Source organism: Myzus persicae, unplaced genomic scaffold, assembly GCF_001856785.1.
Source record: "Myzus persicae strain clone G006 unplaced genomic scaffold, MPER_G0061.0, whole genome shotgun sequence".
NCBI lineage: Eukaryota > Metazoa > Arthropoda > Insecta > Hemiptera > Aphididae > Myzus > Myzus persicae.
This window is the reverse complement of record NW_019103989.1, coordinates 836,313-855,599: the sequence shown is the minus strand read 5'-3', so window position 1 is coordinate 855,599 and position 19,287 is coordinate 836,313. Positions and strand designations below refer to the sequence as shown.

The 19,287-nt window shown below is 28.4% G+C and overlaps 2 protein-coding genes across 4 annotated transcripts; one reads left to right on the top strand and one right to left on the bottom strand.

Annotated features, from left to right (window-relative positions):
• The first annotated feature begins 847 nt into the window (after nt 1-847).
• Nucleotides 848-5,145, top strand: LOC111037303 (protein bicaudal D). Its single transcript, XM_022319816.1, has 12 exons — nt 848-1,072; nt 1,149-1,342; nt 2,250-2,390; nt 2,475-2,699; nt 2,785-2,922; nt 3,013-3,112; nt 3,240-3,586; nt 3,671-3,841; nt 3,935-4,124; nt 4,186-4,407; nt 4,501-4,764; nt 4,845-5,145. The coding sequence occupies exons 2-12, from the start codon at nt 1,151-1,153 to the stop codon at nt 5,117-5,119; spliced, it is 2,265 nt and encodes a 754-aa protein (XP_022175508.1). The 5' UTR covers nt 848-1,072; nt 1,149-1,150; the 3' UTR covers nt 5,120-5,145.
• Nucleotides 5,146-6,182: 1,037 nt separating this feature from the next.
• LOC111037317 (Bardet-Biedl syndrome 4 protein homolog) lies at nt 6,183-19,284 on the bottom strand. Of its 3 annotated transcripts, XM_022319836.1 has the most exons (11): nt 19,006-19,284; nt 18,769-18,947; nt 18,448-18,560; nt 16,826-16,920; nt 16,469-16,631; nt 15,170-15,323; nt 14,971-15,093; nt 14,324-14,495; nt 12,889-13,085; nt 9,455-9,537; nt 8,729-8,853 (listed from the first exon to the last, which is right to left on the bottom strand). In XM_022319836.1, the coding sequence occupies exons 1-11, from the start codon at nt 19,037-19,039 to the stop codon at nt 8,841-8,843; spliced, it is 1,326 nt and encodes a 441-aa protein (XP_022175528.1). In that variant the 5' UTR covers nt 19,040-19,284; the 3' UTR covers nt 8,729-8,840. The 3 variants fall into 3 exon arrangements, with proteins under 3 accessions (XP_022175527.1, XP_022175529.1, XP_022175528.1); XM_022319835.1 differs by lacking the exon at nt 9,455-9,537 and having other exon boundaries at nt 6,183-8,853; XM_022319837.1 differs by lacking the exon at nt 9,455-9,537 and having other exon boundaries at nt 6,183-8,853; nt 18,769-18,920.
• Between the last annotated feature and the right edge of the window lie 3 nt (nt 19,285-19,287).

Here is a 19,287-nt window from a genome sequence, read left to right as displayed (position 1 = left end):
GACGAGAACCATGAACCACGATTTCTAACTTTAATAATAATTAAAAATTAATAAAGTAAATTTAAAATGAATAAAATTTGAAGATCTGAAAAACATAATCTATTTATTAGCAAAACAAAATAAAAATTGTTATTAATTAATGTGAGCTCTTATTTGATGGCCCATGGCCATGAGCTTATAATATTCAATAACCCATGTTAATATGTTCCTACAAATATAGAGTAAAAAGAATTAATAAAAAAAAAAATTATTAATTTATGTTTATTGTAATATTATCATGTATTAAGACTATAAGGGTAAGAAACAATTATTCTATATTAAACTTACATTAAATAGTAGCCCGATATATATTCTGTAAAATACTTCTGTGAGTAGTTTATTTCAATTGTGTATTACCTACATAATATAATTATAAATTATACTATAAACTATACCTACGTATAAACACCAATGATTGGTATGATTTTTGGACTCGAAATTATGAATAAGTTAGCGGCTATTTGCAAAATGTTAGCAGCATATTTCAATTCGTAGCTCAAAAGGGGGTGTAGCGTGAAGTTGCCCCCCATATTATATTTTTCATACCGTGCGGGTAATTTATTTACAAATTCTGAAAACCAATTTGCAAATGGTTGCAAATTATTCGCAAATTATTGGTAGTATCACAATTCACAGATTATATTAGAACATTAAATTTAAATAATTTCAATAATAAATACAATATAGGTAATATAAAAATCACTAATGAGTTTTTATAACCTCTTAGATATTATCGTTTACCTGTACCACGTTTGGGATGTTCCAAGTTTTCGACTGATAATAGTGATAATAGATATTATGTTGAAAAAACATTGTTTCATAACTATACTATTATTCTTTAATACTTAAATATACATTTATAAAATGTCTAAACTTATCAAATCTGATTCGTGTTTTGTTTTACTAAACTTAAGTTCTTATTGCTTTATTTGTTAGATACAAATTGAAAAGACCTATTTCGTAGGTTTATAAATTATATAGCTACTATGAAATTCTGATTGAAGGCCGTGTAACAGTGTTAAGAGGACAAAAAGTATGCTGTGTTTGTACTTTAGTAATTTGGAACTATTTCATTCATGTTGATACCAAATTTTTTTTCCTCCCTTAAGACATGGACGTGGCCGAGTTGCAGCACGAGATAAATCGGCTTACGCGTGAGCTTGACCAAGCTCATACAGAAAAGGTCCAGTCAGCCACTTATGGACTAAGTATACTGGAAGAAAAACAATCGTTAACAAAACGTTATGAAGAATTGGAAAATTTATATGAGAATGTGAAACAAGAATTAGAAATCACTCAAGAGGTAATATTATACATTATATAGGTACCTATTAACTAATATCCATTTAACCCACGTTAAAATACCATAACTACATTTCTGGGCATTTTTTTCTATATAAAATTTGAAGGCCATCTTGTTCAAAGCAAGGATAACCTTTTTTATGTTTGTATCTTATTTGTATTCAAATTTTTCAAATGTATTTTTTTTATTAATAATTTGAATAATGTTATAGAAATTATTATATATATTTAATTTATATTAAATTAGTAACTGTCTAAAAGTTGGTATCTGCATATATTTTTTTTCTATACATTTTATCCATCTTATCAATTGTTAAACAAAAAATAAACCAATTTGTATAAAATAAACAATTGTACATATTTGATATTGGTGTCCTTTTTATAGCAACAACTAATAGAAAATATTATCTTTAGCTTAGATCTCTTAATTTTATCCGACCCACCAAAACTATCTTAAACCAATGTTTGAGTAGAAAAGTTTTATTTATTTTGTACAAATCAAACAATTTTAAATATCAATATATTTTTTACCTTCAATTATTATACCATATAATTTTAGATTTGTTTTTATTTAGGTTTAGTAAAAAATAAATAGTATTTTCTGTGAAATAATGTTGTTAGTACCTATTCATCTAATTAAATTAATTTTAAAAAATGTGATTACATTTAAGACATTCCTTTTGTAGATGTAAGTTAATAAAATTACCCATCATTAATTGAATGACCATTTTTACTTATTTTTTACCTTATAATATTCTATATAATACTATAGTATTATATGGATTCTTCTACATTTATACTTATTCATACATGTGTGATGTATTCATAACCTCATAATCAAAGTACAATTCAAACTTTTATCGTTAAAGTTTAGTTTAAATTATTTATTTATTTATATTTAATTTTAGGCTTTGACAAAATTTCAAACCTCTCACAAAGTAACAACCAAGTCTGGTATAGAGCAAGAAGAGTCACTGTTGTATGAAACAGCAGCTTTAGAATCATCACTAAATACCACAATCATAGAACTTGAAAATGATACTAAATCGGTGAGTGTTGCAAAGAATAATTTAATTATTGTTTATAGAACATAATTGATAACACTAATATAATGTATTAACATTTTATGCTAGTTACGACAAGAGTTGGAACGTGTTCGCATGGAACGAGATCAAGCTATCCAAGAAAATAATGACTTATCAAGGTTGAGTAATGAGTCTAATCATGATTCTAAGCAACTTCGTGCAGATTTACGTGAAGTTAAATCCCGTGAAACTCGTCTACTTTCTGATTATTCAGAACTAGAAGAAGAAAATATTACTTTACAAAAACAAATTGCTCATTTAAAATCTTCTCAGGTTAATATTAATATATGATTACTTTATGATTAATGCAACATTTTTCAAAAAGTTAAAAAAAAAATACATTTTAATTTGTAAATAGGTTGAATTTGAGGGGGCAAAACACGAAATACGTAGACTGCAAGAAAATGTAGAACTGTTGTACTTACAAGTTGATGAGCTAGCAAAGTTGAAAAAAATTGCTGAAAAACAAATGGAAGAAGCTCTGCAATCATTACAAGTAAGTTAATAATTTAATATTTATTGTGTATATGTAGGTGTACATTATGATAATATTTGGATAAACAATTTTCACTTGTATTGGTTATAGGGCGAACGTGAAGCTAAATACGCGTTGAAAAAAGAACTCGATCAACGTATCAACAATGAATCGGTTTATAATCTCAGTAATTTAGCTTTTAGCATAAGGGGTACGTATTTACAAATATTTTGATTGACAGTATTAAAGTATTTTTTTGGGTCATAAAATTGTAATAAATTTAATTCAAATCACTCAAAAGTGTTTGTATTTATACTTAAAAATATGTATTGTTGAAGGTATGGGCGGAGACCAAAATGTTGGTAGTGATGATGAAGATGATTTGCCTGTGTTACGTAAACTTGAAAATGATATTGGTTCAACTATGGAATTACCAGAATGTGGAAAACATGATTTGTTTAGTGAAATACATCTTAATGAATTGAAAAAACTGGAAAAACAGTTAGAACAAGTGGAAAATGAGAAGAGCTTATTGACACAGAATCTTAAAGAGTCTCAATCAGCATCTGATAAATGTAAATCGGATTTGGAAAATTTAGCATCTCGTATATATAAACTTGGGTCACACATAAGGTCTTTGGAACATCTTGGTACTCAAACCAGTAAAGTAGTTTCTGACCATAAGGTATGTCTTATTTTTTTGCTATAATACTTGGATAAATTCTTAAATCACTTGGATGGTTATTTTATTATTTATTCATATGATTAGACAGAAGATGGAAAATCAAATGCAACTTTGGAATATTATCAACAATGGTTTAGCTTAGCATCTAAAGAGATTGACCAGCTTCACGGTGATCTAGAAGAACTAGAAAAACAGTTGAATTCATCTGAAGAAACCTTATCATTAAAAGATGAATTAATCATGCTCAAAAATAAAGTACTTTAACTGATTTTTTTAGCTAGAAATACTTTTCAATTAATAATTAATATGCATATTTGTTTATAATTCATCTGTATTTATGTTTTTTAGTTATTAGACAGAGAACAAAAGACAATGGAACTTGAGTCAAATGTTCGCTTGTTGGGAGAATTGGCTACAGATGCTAGTGCTTCTTTAGATAATGCACAAAATGACCTTGTTGTGATAACTGACGAATTGGCTCAACTTGCTCTCCAAATGTCCGTGTTGAATGGAAAATCTATAACATTAAATACTATTGGTATATTACTATATTTGAGTATGCAGATAAATGAAATAATGTGTAATATTTTTTATCATAGTCGTAAAAACAGCAAAAGAAACAGAAGAAAATGATCCCCGTCTGGATGTATTACGAACTCGACTCAAGTCTGATGTATTCATAAAAGAATTAGAAAGTCTCACCGAAGCTTCATTTGTAGCAAGAAGTCTGAGAAACGTTCTTGATCAAATCAAATTGCTAAAGGAATCTGTAAACACATCAATAGATAATGCTAAAGCTGTTAATCGAGATACTAATGATGGTAATTGATAATATTTTAAATAATTAATTGATACACAGATGTTAAGTCATTAATGTGGAGAATTATCAAATTAATTTATGCATCATTTTGTAGGTCAAAGAAGTTTAATGTTGGACAATAATGATGAATTGTCTGATCTCCGAGAACAAGTAATGAAATTACAGTCTCTCTTAGCAACAAAGCGAGAACAAATATCATCATTACGCATGGTTCTAAAGACTAACAAAAATACTGCCGAGGTAGCATTAAATAATTTGAAATCCAAGTACGATAACGAGAAAATGGTTGTTACTGAAACCATGACTAAATTACGTAATGAGCTGCGTACACTCAAAGAAGATGCTGCTACATTTTCAAGTAAATACTTGAACTTCACATTCCATCTTTGCTATAATCTTTTTACAATGTATGTGAGTTTATTAATTTATTGTTTGTAGGTTTGAGAGCTATGTTTGCTGCACGATGTGAAGAACAAGTTACTCACATGGATGATTTACAGCGACAGTTGGTAGCTGCTGAAGAAGAGAAAAAGACACTTAATCAACTATTGCGTTTGTCTGTGCAACAGAAATTGATGGTTACCCAACGGTTAGAAGAAATTGAAATGGACCGAGAAATGAAAAACGTACGACGGTCAATGGGTACACCTAACTCTTCAACACCATCAAAAACCTCAAAAAGGTACAATCAGCCTCAACGCCGAGACTGGTAAGACATGATATTTTTAGTATTATTATTTATATGAAAACATAAAAAACAAAACAAAAAACCTTATTTATGATATTTCTCACCTCTTGTTGGTAGAGTTTTCAAAATAAGTGTAAACCGTCCTCTATACAGTTTTTATTTTTAAACTAAATCTTGACATTAAATATTGAGTCCCTTTATAACCGTGGTTTCAATATCCGTCCTGTTTTTGAATATCCGGTTGTTAATATTACGCATTGAATTGCCGTCCTAACTTGGTTCTCTGATAACCTCTGTTTAATTTTTTAAATATTTTCTTAATATTATTATTTATTATTATTATTATCACAGGATTTTAGTGTTTTATTTATTGATTGACAATTTTTTCAATGACTTATTTTGTTTATTTAACAAATTTCATTTACTATTGTTACTCAAAAAAAGTATTTTCTCATGTGTTAGGTACTTCTATTATTATTATTAATATTATTACTCTTTGTTGGAAACACTTCATATTGTCGATTTTAACCAAAAATCTATCCACCCACAGCACATAAACATTAGTTTGTCTTTCGTTCCTTGCAAGCTCAATGAAAATAAACAATGGTGCCATAATAATTTCGTGCATTAATACTAATATTTAAAATTTATTTATTTATTATTATATTGTAGTTTACTATTATTCCATTTTTATAATTATCCCCATTTATGGCAGCCAGTTTCTTATGTGCAATATACAATTATATACTTTTGTATTTTATTTTGTTGTCAAACTAGTTCTAAGATGTTTAACTATTATTATTTTTTTTTTAAATTTTATTCATTTTATAGACTCATTTGTTTATTAAATTTACTCAATTTAAAAATAACAAGAACAAACATGTTGCAATATTTTTTATGAATTTAAATTAATTATTATACGTTATATCTTAAATGTAAAATTGAATTATTATGTTTCTTTATAAGTACTTACCAAACTTAATTACCTGTAGGGTAACCTACCTTGTAGGCTAAAATCATATTTTTTTTTAAAAAATTGTTTTTACTTATTTATTTCTATGTTGTACTCACTTTAAACATTTTTTTTCTATCCGTTGAAGTGAATTTAAAAAAAAAATTGAAGTTTCAACATTATTATGTAACGTTAACATTAAACTAAATGGTGTAGGGACGTGTATCTATGTTATTTTATTGACCAATCATAGTTGAATTATTCTACTATTATATGAGCGTTTAGGTGTTTAGTGTTTGGGAATAGTAACATGTAAATTTTTTAGTGATTTTATTTTGTTTTCATTTACTTCATAATTTTAACCATAAACTATAAAAAAAACGGAAAACAGTGTTGTGAAATATCATTAATTAATATACCTAATATAAACTTTAATAATATAGTAATAATAATGAATTTGGGGGGAAAAAACTATCATTTATTTATATAATATCATGTATATGTTTGTATTCAATACATTATACCTTAAGCCTTTAGGCTATGGATAATAATACAGTAGAGTTTTGATTGATCAAACTAGTAAGGAAATCAATGGTGACAGAATAATTACATTTTTTAGTAAGGTGGGGTTTATTCAAAATAATCGAATTAAGTAATTTTTTTAGTATTTAATAATATATAGTGTGTATTTGGAGGATTTGACAATTGCTCATTTAAATTTTCATATCCTTCAGATACATCCAGTATTGTATATACTCGCAATATTTGAATTATAAACATATATTTATTTTTATTATTTACTACGTACAATTTCATTGAAATGTTTCATAAAATGGTAAATTTTGAAATTCTGTAACTTATTTTTCTTCATTTTTGATCAGTTTGTTGGATAATTGATGCTCTGCTGTATTATTTAATGTATAAAATGCATAGTATCAGCCAATTCGTTTTAAACTTACTGTGCATATTGTGTTAGAAGCGCAACTGTTTGTAATAGATATCTAATGTCATTGATTAATTGCATGCTGTGATTATTCAATGCCTATTGCCAATATTATGTGATCATCACCCCATATATTTTTTTTTCTTACTTGTTTTATCGTTTTATAATACGGGACTGTAAATGTAGTAATAACAAAAAAAAATAGTGTTTGATTTTATGTAGTTATTTGTTATTTGAGTACTTACTCAACAACACCATCTTTTAAAATGTCTAGTTGCGTCTCTGCATAGTGCAAGTAAAATGTATGGATTGAATATTGGGCTAGTCATTAATATCACTATGATATAGGCTATTACATCACAAATAATATAATTATGTATATGGTATACCTGTAAGCTATGTTATATTTTAGTTACTCAAGTCGGTAAAAAAATTGTATTTTTATTAAAATATATTGTATTATACTTTGTTAATGTTCTCGAGAGTAGACTTATTTTTGGGGCTACCTCGAAATGCAATTACTTTAATAAAACTGCATGATATGTATTAATATCTACTCATTATTATTTTTAAATTAATTTATATACTATGTAAACATGTCATAATAATATGTACTAAATGTGATACCCAGTCCAATTAATTTGTAATACTCTATTCATCTATAATCTCTCTCTCTCGTTTTTAGTTGATATCATCATGTTTACAGATATCTGAGGTATGGAATTGCTATGTATTATAATTAATAACGCTAAGAGTACCTAATTATTATTTATATGATAAATTATTATGAATTGTGACAAAACTTAATTAACATAATGTTACTGTATTAATAAAAAAAACTGATGTACTTAATAATTTGTGCTTTTCATTTATACTTTAACCAAAACACTGGGAATCACTAAGGCAAGTGTTATAGAAATAATAAGAAATACCTTATCTCACAGTAAACATATTTATCACTATACTCAAATTCAAAACTATTCTGTTTCGACTTTTGTTTTGCTGGGAAGCCCACATGAAAGAAAAAGTCGCAAGATATTTTGAAATCATTAGGTTTGGGTTATCTACCAACAAATTATTTATGATATCCTTGGTTTTGGTTATTCTACCTATTATGATTTTGTAAATATAAGTTCTTAAGTAAATCCTAGTAATTTCTTTGGTAAATCAATTCGACAGTGATTTGAAGTTTGTATACGCATACCTATATGTTGATTATGTGATTATGTGTTTTCGGTGACTTTATTTTAATAACCATCCTAATTCCTTAAAATAATAATAATTGCAAGAAAGAAACACAACCAAGTATCATTTAATACGTTATTTATTATTTTTAATATGAAAATAGAGTGTTTACCTAATCAACTAAATACATATTATAAAGTCTATTAAAACGCAGTGTGTACTGCAATTAAGTAGGTGGGTACGCTGCTCAAATCTGTCCGGTAAAATTACTACAACTTCAATCACGTACATATATTTCGAGTCACCTCTACATAATTTTCAGACTGTCCAGTTTTGTTTAAAACAAATATGTGCCATGTGCCCACGTGTGTGTATGTTCGAATAGTCAAATCCAAGGGGAGACTAAGGCACCCACTAAATACATGGCATTCATTACAATTAACATTTATATATACTATAATTAAAATAATTATATTTGTATTTTTTTTTGGAAAAACATTTTGTCACCAAATTTTCAGATCCCGTGCCTGTGTATATTATTTATTATATTTGATAGAAAACGTCATTCTACCACCTCGTAGTAGGGTTCATCACGTCCAGACGTTTCGTCGTCGTTTTCATCTTGGGATCGCGGATGTCCGTCTAGAGCGTCCGAGACCTGCTTTCCTAGTTCGATAATCTGAAATCGATAACGGTCGCAACATTATACCACATATATCTATACTATGGTAGGGTTGCCATTTATACAAAAATACAAGTCGGGACACTATAATACCTCCCCCCCACAACACATTCTTTGGAATTTTTAATAATACCTTTTTTAGTCCAACGTTATTTAATATTTTTATTATATTATAATTTATAATAAATAAAAAAGTCAAAAATTAGAAATAGCACAAAATGTAATAATAGTATTATTATTATCTTATTCATAAATATAATTTTAAATTATCTAAAAAAATTAATTAGGTACACAATTTTTAATTTAAAACAGAGTGGTCTTCCTTATTTACAATTTACTAATATGTGTATTGTTTAAATATGCATCATTATTCATCATCGATTTCATCTAACTTCATTTTTCGAATTTTTTCATGTTTGAGATCCAGAAGTTTCCGTTTCTGATTTTGTATTTGTTGTTGAATATTTTGCAGTTTTATGAACTCTTATGAGCAAATCTTTATTTTTCAAAATGTCTTCGTAAAATTTTTGGCATGGTTTATTTTCCAAATTAGTCTTAATGACTAAAGTAGCTTCTATTGTATTGATGCATAAATTACCTCGTGACTTTGTCCAACAACTGTTCATCAATGAAAATATCTCCCCACTGCAGCGTTAGATCCAGGCAATGCAAATGCAAATTCTACAATTTTTAATAACATAGAATAATCAATATTATTCTCTTTAAATGACTTAAATCGGTCTTCGGCTATCTCGGAAATTTCCGACAATTATTTATTATTTGTTATTCACATTTCACACGTGAACAATTCGGGACTTATTTTAAGAAACCGGTACTTATCCACGTCCCGGCCGGGAAATGAAAAATATCGGGACTCGGTAGTAAAAACCGGTAGTGTCCCGGCGAAATCGGGACGAATGGCAACCCTATACTATGGTACCTATTATAGTAGGGGTCATTCAAATGGCTGTCTCCCGGAAAAATATTATCCGGCCCGCAAACAAGAAAAAAAAGTAAAAATTAAAAACAGATAATATTATACGTCGTGTAGTGTTGTAATGTTTGTCCATTGGTTTTTACCGACGTCAGCAATATCGATGGCCCGGCAAACAATTTCCAGATACCCAATGTGGCCCTTCAAAAATATTAAGGGGAACCCCTGCTAGGTACTCTTTAGTCTATAATATAGGTATCTGCATTATACTAGGCATCTATTATACTTTTGGTGTAAAATAACAGTAACCGTCGTCGGTAAAGCTGCGGCATCAAAAACCATAAGTAATACCTTTAGATAGTTCCAACTACCCTATTTTCTTATGAGTCGGTTATATTAACAGTACGATTTCGTTATTGCGGCGACCACGTGGTAATTATGATAATTTATTTAGGTAGGTTAAGCGTGGTTATATATCCACGGTACCTTCTTTAAATTTTCATAACATATCTAAAGTAACAAACATCATAGGCGTGCAAACTGGAGTGGCCAGGTGGTCCCACCTCGAGAGCTGTACCTACATTATTTTAAAGGTGTGTAGCGTGCGGCAATTAATATGTTAGGTATATTATTATGACTAAGCTACTACCCACGTCGTCTTTACAGTTTGGTATTGAGACGAGCTCTAATTTTGAATACAGTGTTACTCCTATTTATATCAGACACCCCCCTCCCCTCCTTCCATTGTTTTTTACCTGAGTGACCAGCTATCTATAGGATTGTACTAAACAGGAAACAAAATATAAACATTGGTTGATTGAATACTTAATACTCCATGTTCATAATATAGGTGGCTGATAAGTATTATACATTATAAAATACGTGTTATGAATGATAAATATAATGTATTGGGCCGTTACCAAACGATTTATTTGTTTATACATTAGACTATTTTTATAGAAACAACAAATTCACAATAATTTTGATCAGCTCAAACGAATTAGATTTTAAAAGTTTAAACACATAATGTACGAGTTTGATGAACCTGAATGTCTTTTTGAGGAGTTGGTAAGTACCTTCGAGCATTGGCGGTTAAAGAGTAACAAAATATACATTATGGCTTTCTCCCCCGCCGCTACTACTAAACAAAATTGATCCTGATTACTAAATTTTCTTTTATTATGGTGGGTATAATGATTTGGTAATTAGTTTTATTCAAAAAGGATATAATTATATAACTATATAAGTCTATTAATCAATAATTTCACTTAAGAGTTAGGCCAAATTCGTTCAAATTTCGTAAGGAATACTATGTACCTGCTTGTACCTACACGGCTACACACTTGGGTAGAGTGTAGTGGATTTCCAACAGTTTTTACTTGTCAGCATAGTTGGTTCTTTTATAGAACTGTATTTACGGCAGCGTTTCAATTTCAATAATCGTATTGCTGCATAAGTAATTAAAATAATAGATAAAAAGGAATATAACACGTACCTAATATATTCTAACAATTTTAATTTTCATGAATACACATTGAATGTATTAGTTTATTAAATTATATTTTTTAGAATTATATTATGTTATTTATTGATTATTACAATTTACAAGGTTATGTCTATCTAGACAATATTTAAATTTTTTGAAATAATGAGTGTTCAATGATAAATCACCCGGAACTCATGTACATATATTATTATTATTATTATATTTCAATTATAAGTTGCGTGTATGATGAGAAAAATCCCATATTTTTCGAGTGATCGCCTTCTTTGCAGTACATTGATCGTGTTCATATTTTAAAATAATCTATATTATGTTTAATGAATAGTAATGATCTAAATACTCGTGTTTACCGGCAGGTTGAGGAAACATTTGCCGAGAGATTTTGGGGCGCGTTAGGCATGTTACCAGGCGCCGAACGAATATTTAATGTGGCAGGAACGATAAAAAAACATTTCACAAGTTCGTATGCACAAAACGCAATTGTATAATTCCGAGGGAAAAAATATTAGGTATTTAATCAGATTGTTCATAAGTCCTTCAGTTTCAGCCGCCTCGCAGTATTACCGCAACGTCGGATGGTGGACTATGAGTACAGCTACTGTCTTATTTTTACCGATTTTCATCGACAAGACGATCCAGGACGCCGTTGCCTAATTAGTAATCATACCTACAGAGATTTTAGGTATCCGCGGAGCTGACAGCATTATTATAATATTATATAGATGATATATTAATTATTTCAATAATAATGCCTGACTGATTGTATCTCACTTATTTTGAATAGAGAATAAAATTCGTGGGTATGCAAAATCATTAAATTCACAACCCTGAAGAAATCTTGTCCCCATTCATTCTGTACAAATGTATGTATTTGTTTGTTTTTTAATGTTTTATCATTTATCATCACTGACTGCAAGACCAATATTGGTCATTTAAGGTATTAGGTAGGAAGCCTTGATAATTTAAGTATATACATATAAACAAGGTGATTCGCCTAGCATGCTCACCCCTATTTTTCCGTTTACAATGAATTTATCTAAAATCTGATTTTCAGAATTTTTAAAATTTTAAATATAGGTAAAGAATATATTTTAAAATTTGGTGACTTGTTGTACTAATTAAGAATAAGTGTCTTATTGTAGCGATACAAACCTCTCTTTTTAAAATGAGAACCCATCATTATTGCAGAAAAATGTAGCAACTCGTGTGAGCGAGTTCGGTGAATTACGCTCTATAGTCTATATATTTAATAGTATATATATGTATATTGTATATGGATATCAAGACTTTCAAGTATTAAGTACAATATTTATGTCTACTCGTATTAAATAAATTATTAAATCAAACACAAAAATGTTCCGAGAAAATATATATACAAATACTTACACCCGGCACCCGGCTAAGTATAGCGACCCACTGCAGTAAATACATTATTGTTTATATCAAGGATGGGCAACTCCAAGTTACTAGAAGGCCAATTTAAAGACGAATATATAATATAAACTTTATAGGGTTATAGCTACAACGACCTAGTTATTATAGGTAAATGATAATATTGCGTGAATAGATTTTTGTTATGAATTATTAACGTTACTTCTTTATCAATTGCGCCACACGATAGACAGGCTTCTTGAAAAGAGTAGAAATATTTTTCAGCTTCTTTCATTTTTCCTCGGTTAACTTCTAATATTGACAAATTGATTAGCGCTTCTGGATTGTCTGGATTTAACTCTATGGATTTGCGATAAGCCTTTTCCGCATTCCTCGTGTCGTTCATATGGTTCAATGCCACTGATCAAACAACGTAAAAAACAAAATCAATATATTTTAGTATGAATATAAATACAGTATTAAATAAATGACACTCATTAATAAATACTCATTTTAGGGTTTTATTGCAGTTCGTACATTTATATTTTCATTACAGCTAGTTTACATTACCTACATTATAGTATAATGTAGGTACATTTTAAAAAAAGTCGTAATTTTATGGTTGAATCCCGTACGCCCGTCCAGAATTGTTATTACTCTTACAGCCTATATCTATAATATTATTATAGTCTTATTATGCAAAGTGCAGCCTGCAGTTTTGGGTTTTTATAAAATTGACATTTTTGTGACCTTTTTACTTTTCAAACAGACATTTTTTTCTATTATGTCATAATTATTATAGGTATGTATTGAGATTCTTATCATTATGTATTTTAAGTGTGGATGATAAAACCCGAAGACATGGTATATAAATTGAGGTCGATACACCACTACACCAGTCCTTACACTTAGATAGTTTCGGCAGTGAGTATACGTTTAATATACAGGCTGTTCAAAAGTTTGGAAACGGTTACCTATTAGACTAATTAGGACTGATAAACGATACTAATATGATATAGTTAATGTGGTGATTAAATATTTCACCTAATAGCAGTGTTATTCATTATTGCTATGTGTATCTAGGTATACAAATATGCTAATAGTAGCAATTAAAGCGTTTCCAAATGTTTTGAGCACCTCGTACGATATAAGTATAGAGCAGCGGTTCCCAAACTTTTACGACCACGGCACCCTTAAAAAATTGTTTGTGTTTCGTGGAACCCTAATGTCTAATCCAACTCAACTACAATTTTTGTAAATTAAAAAAGGAAAATCAATTCCTTATACTCTCAAGTCTAAATAATATTTTAATGATACTGTTAATGACTTTTCATTATTAAACTTAGTTTAAAAAAAAATTTTCAATCAAATATTTTTTTAACAACAAACATTAAATAAACATAATTTTCTCAATACTCTCATACATCTAACGGAACCCTTGACATTGTTCCACGGAACCCTAAGGTTCCGCGGAACACACTTTGGGAAACGCTGGTATAGAGTATAGACAATATAATACCTTTCTAAATGATACATTATGATATATTTTATTAATTTATTGAATTAAACCCTAAACTAGGTAGTAATAATTATAATATTGCAATATATCTACCTAAATAAAAAATGATACTATTTATTTTGAGTATTGATTGACTTACATCCAATGAGCATAAACGTACTAGCATGATTTGGGTTTAATTTCGCTGAAGTTGAGAAAAATACAAATGCTGAAACATACTGTCTGGTGTACAGATGTACAAGGCCTAAGTTGTATAAGGCAATCCAATTAAATGGGTGCAAATAAATAGCACGTTTTAAGCAACTTATAGCCTGAAACATAAAGTAAATACAGTGGGTAAGTAATATAATTTAAGATCATTTCAATATAAGTATAAAAATACATGTTAAATATGTAGTACTAACTACTAATGTACTAATGGCCTTGTTGTCAATGTTGATGTATTCATATAGAAAGAAAACATATTAATTCATACTTTTTAAATGCCTATATCTAGGTAGGTGTTCTTTAATCTGAATTGATATTAATATAAAATATCCTAAGTCCCAGGTGTTCATTATAATTTAGAACGTATAATAGCTAATATAATATATACAATCAGATTGTTTTACTTCAACTTATTTAGTTATTTTAAAATTTAAATGTTATAAATACAAGACCATTGAATTTTAAAAATCAATGATAAAACTGATCATACAAATTTACAATATTTAGCATAGGTACATTTCTATTTTTCTGCATAATTGTACATATTTTAGGTATTTTTTTTTTCTTATTTGTAATTACCGCTACGTATTTGTGTTTTCCAAAGAAACACATCCCGATGTTATTCCACGTTTCAGAGCATTCAGATAAGTCAGTAACAGCTTTAGTGTACTTGGCCAATGCTTCGTCGTAACCGCCGTTTCTCTATTATAACAAGATGATTCAATTATATACGAACATGAAAATTTAACTTGATCGAGAGTCGAGAAGGAATAGTTACCTGCATTTCAGCTGCTAATGTCAAAAGTGCTTTAGGGTTTTCGGGATCCTGGCACAGTGTATTTCCGAGAATATTAAACGCTTGATCATAATCGCGTTGTTTCATATATAACAGACCCAAGTCAACAGATATATTTGTGCTGAACGGAAACAACCTTTTCGTGGATACAAAAATGTAAATTATCGGTGTTCATATTGATTTAGTTTATGGAAGTAGGTTAGGTACTAGGTAGGTACCCAATATTCGATAAAATAGGTATGTTGTAAAATATCTGTATTTTATACATGTGTATTTGTGACATATGGATACTAAGGAAGTAAGGTAGTAAAGTACTTACAACATTTTTTATAGGTACCCAACAATATTAATTAAATATCATTCCAAACGATGAAGAGAAAAAATCGGGATATGTTTTCAGGTTTGTGTGATATTTAAAAAATAATTATTGATGAAGGTACGTGGTACCTAGCTATTTAAATTTTAAAGACGGACTTAATTCATTCGCTATTAATATTTTCAAAATTAACTTCCAAATTATTGACCAATGATGTTTTAATTTTTAATAATTAATTGACTACCTTGTTTTTTCATAATCTATGTATAGGAGTGGGTAGGTACTCAAAAACTTTTGCTACTAACTATTTCACAGGTACCAACCTACATCATTTCGGAAATGGTAAAAACTAAAAAGTAATATATTTAATTAAAGAATCTTTACAACCAGCCAGCAGGATTTAAAATCAGAATCGTCATTTAAATCTGAAAATGTCTTTCACATAACTTGTGATATTAAGGTGCAGATGCCAACTCATGCATGAGTGAAGGACCAACACCAGCAGTGTGTTTTCTATATTATTATTATTTTTTGTTTTTATTTAAAAGTTTACAGGCTTCCACTACAAGGGTTATTAGCCAACAATTTTTTTTAAGATATTATTATATTCACATTTTCACCTACATTTAAACTGCGTAAATTATTTTTTTAATAATAATTAATAGTTTTATACAGTGGTAAACGAATGTTACTCACTACTAAAGCAATATCGAAAGGTAACACGTGAGTGATCAGTGTTGACAGGCATTTTTAATACAAGTATAAACATTAAAACATTAATAATATGCTTTACACTAGGTAAGTAAAGGTATTGGTACCTACCTATATAATAATAGTCAGATAGTCCCTAGCTAGAAGTTGAAACTTGAACAAAATTACATTAATTATGTTTAAAATTTAAAAAGCATGGAATTTTGTTCTTGTTAGTGGAATTAATAAAAATGGATTTATAGTATATAACAAACTTTGAAGCCGAAATTAATATACTGGTCGCATTTTTAAAATTATTTTCTATAGCGAATATTGAAGCTAATTTTTCGTAAGCATCTTGATTTCGACTAAGCTGAATAGTGCGATGAAAATATTCTTTAGACTTGTCCAATTCTCCTAAGTTCAAGTAACACAAACCTGTTGAATGTTGAAAGTATAATACATAAAACATTACAGAATATTAAGTTTAGAAAACTTAAGTTGGAAAACGTTAATAGTATTACCATTGATTATAATTACCAGTAGGTTGGGAATTTAAAATCGATGGTATTACACTATATTACCTAATGGATATTATTTACAATGTAAGCATTATATTTACGATTATTTACCAAGGTTGTAATATACTTTAGTATCTGGTTCCCTGCACATTCTTTCTGCTTCTAAGTACATTTTTTGGGCTTCATCATTTCTTCCCAAAAGTAAACTAAAATATTATGACGAAATCAATAGGTTAATTAGGTTGTTATCTGATATACTAACTCTGTATGATGGCAAAAGTTGATGCTTAAAATGTCCCTGGTATGTTAAATTTAATATTTTCTACAAAGTTCCTCACCAAATCTTTCACTTTTCAAATTAGATTTTCTAACCTCCTGCATCCCAATTTCCTAACCTGCAGTAACCACAAGAATATAATTTAGAATCTTGGTCGTCCAAATGGGCCGCATCTTACCTTTTGACTAAATCATAAACCTACTCATATATATATAGTCATTAGTCAAAAGGTTCCAAATACCTATATGTCCGATCTTGAGGGGAGTAAGACTCAATCATGAGTTTCTGCACTTCCCCAAATAGGAACCCTATATCTCGAAATGATATCACGTTTACAGATTGGCTATTACTTCTCCTTTCTCATTCTTATTTACTTCCCAATATGTCACATGTACAAGCTCCATGCAACTTTCAGCAATAAAGTACATTCTGCTGTTCAACTATCCTCCATACTCCTATTCAATATTCTTCTTTTTTTGTTTTTTCCCGTGCGAAAGTAAAACAAAAAAATGCATCCGTTTTCAATATTTTTAAATTGGAATATGAACTACTTATGAGGATTCTTGTTTTAAATGTACAATTTTTTTACTCACAGGAAAACATTTTATCAAACATAAATCGAAGAATACGTAACTAAAAGATATAAATGTTTGTAAATAAATTAGTCAAAATAATTTGAAAATTAATTATTGTCAAGTAAATACTATAAAGAATATTTGGTGAGTATAGTACAGTTATTTATATTTGTATTACAACGAAAAATTAGAATAGATAGTTAAAAACTAGTTTTCCATATTTATTTTTTTTTGTTTTTCCTGAATACTATAATAATTTTTTACTTATGACCCATCAAAGTACCAATTAGATTCAATTTGCCACCAGAAACCACCCTCGAAGTGGAAAATCTAAGAATTTTACAGTTTACTCCTCCAAAAGATAATGAGTGATGACATACACAATGTCACAATCACAACATTGTAAAACCAATACATTTTCTCATAATCTAAAATATAATTTTAATGAAATAGGTTAGATATGTAAAATTATTATTTAAAAAGTAACAATATAATATTATTATTTGATAAATATTAGTTTATAGGTGATTTAAGTATTTCACAACTTTGTCAGCAGTAATCTTCTATACTTTGATACATAAAAAATTAATGACATTTTAATATTTTACTGCTGACAGTAAAGTGATCAATTCAAAGCATTTACTTAATTAAATAAATAGTTTAATTAATTACATTATGAAGCATGTATTGGCAAGAATATTATATTAGTTTTTATATTTGTATAAATATGGTAAGGCATCAATTTTCAATCGTTTGATATTGAAATAAAATAAGTTCTCTATGTAGTTATGAATTGTTTTTTTTTTAAGTATTCAAAATATTTAACTGTACTGTTCTAACTAATTGAATGCTGTATTAACACTCATAATTAATCAACATACCATGAACGAGCAATTTGTTTGACTCCTTCGACGCATAATGGATTCAAAGCATAATATCTGTCAAAACACCAATACGAATTTTTTATCTTACCTTCTTCTCTATATATTAATCCCTAAAACAAATTATCTATATTTTTTAGTATACTACTAAATATTATACATGCACTAAATATATTTTCAAAGTACATAGTTAAATATAATTCACTCTTATCAATAATAATTAACACTGACAGATGTTTATTTTGATGTTCCCTTGTTGATTATTCAGTTTATTATAATACATCTATAAATTAAATATGTATTCTGTGTCTACATTATTACCAATATATAAAATGCAAATTCATTATTATCCTTAGTGTTTCGTAACTCTTGGTCAATTAATAATTTACATAATTCCAAATCTCGTTGTATGTAACGATTATAAATAATCCAATCAGACTTTTCTTGGACATTGAAAACTTGCAACATTGGTTCTGTAAGTAATATTTCTACAGTGTTTGCTGGCAAAAGAGTTGGTCATTATTTGAGGTGCATGTCATAAATTGATTATTTTATTACCTCTATTTTTATAAGTCATTAATCCATTATCCATAGTATCTAACAGTATTCATTAATTAATAATAATTATTATTACGAACCACAACAATAAAACTAAATTTTACTCATGATTTTTATAATATATTAAAAATGTCAAAACACAATTACATGAATTTTATGGGTGTAAAGACTGAAGCTTAATGTTTTGATAATTTATACAATGTTGCTAGGCAACCAAATTTCAAAAACATACAAATAATTATTCATACTAAATAAGTATAATGTTATAAAAAATAAACAAAC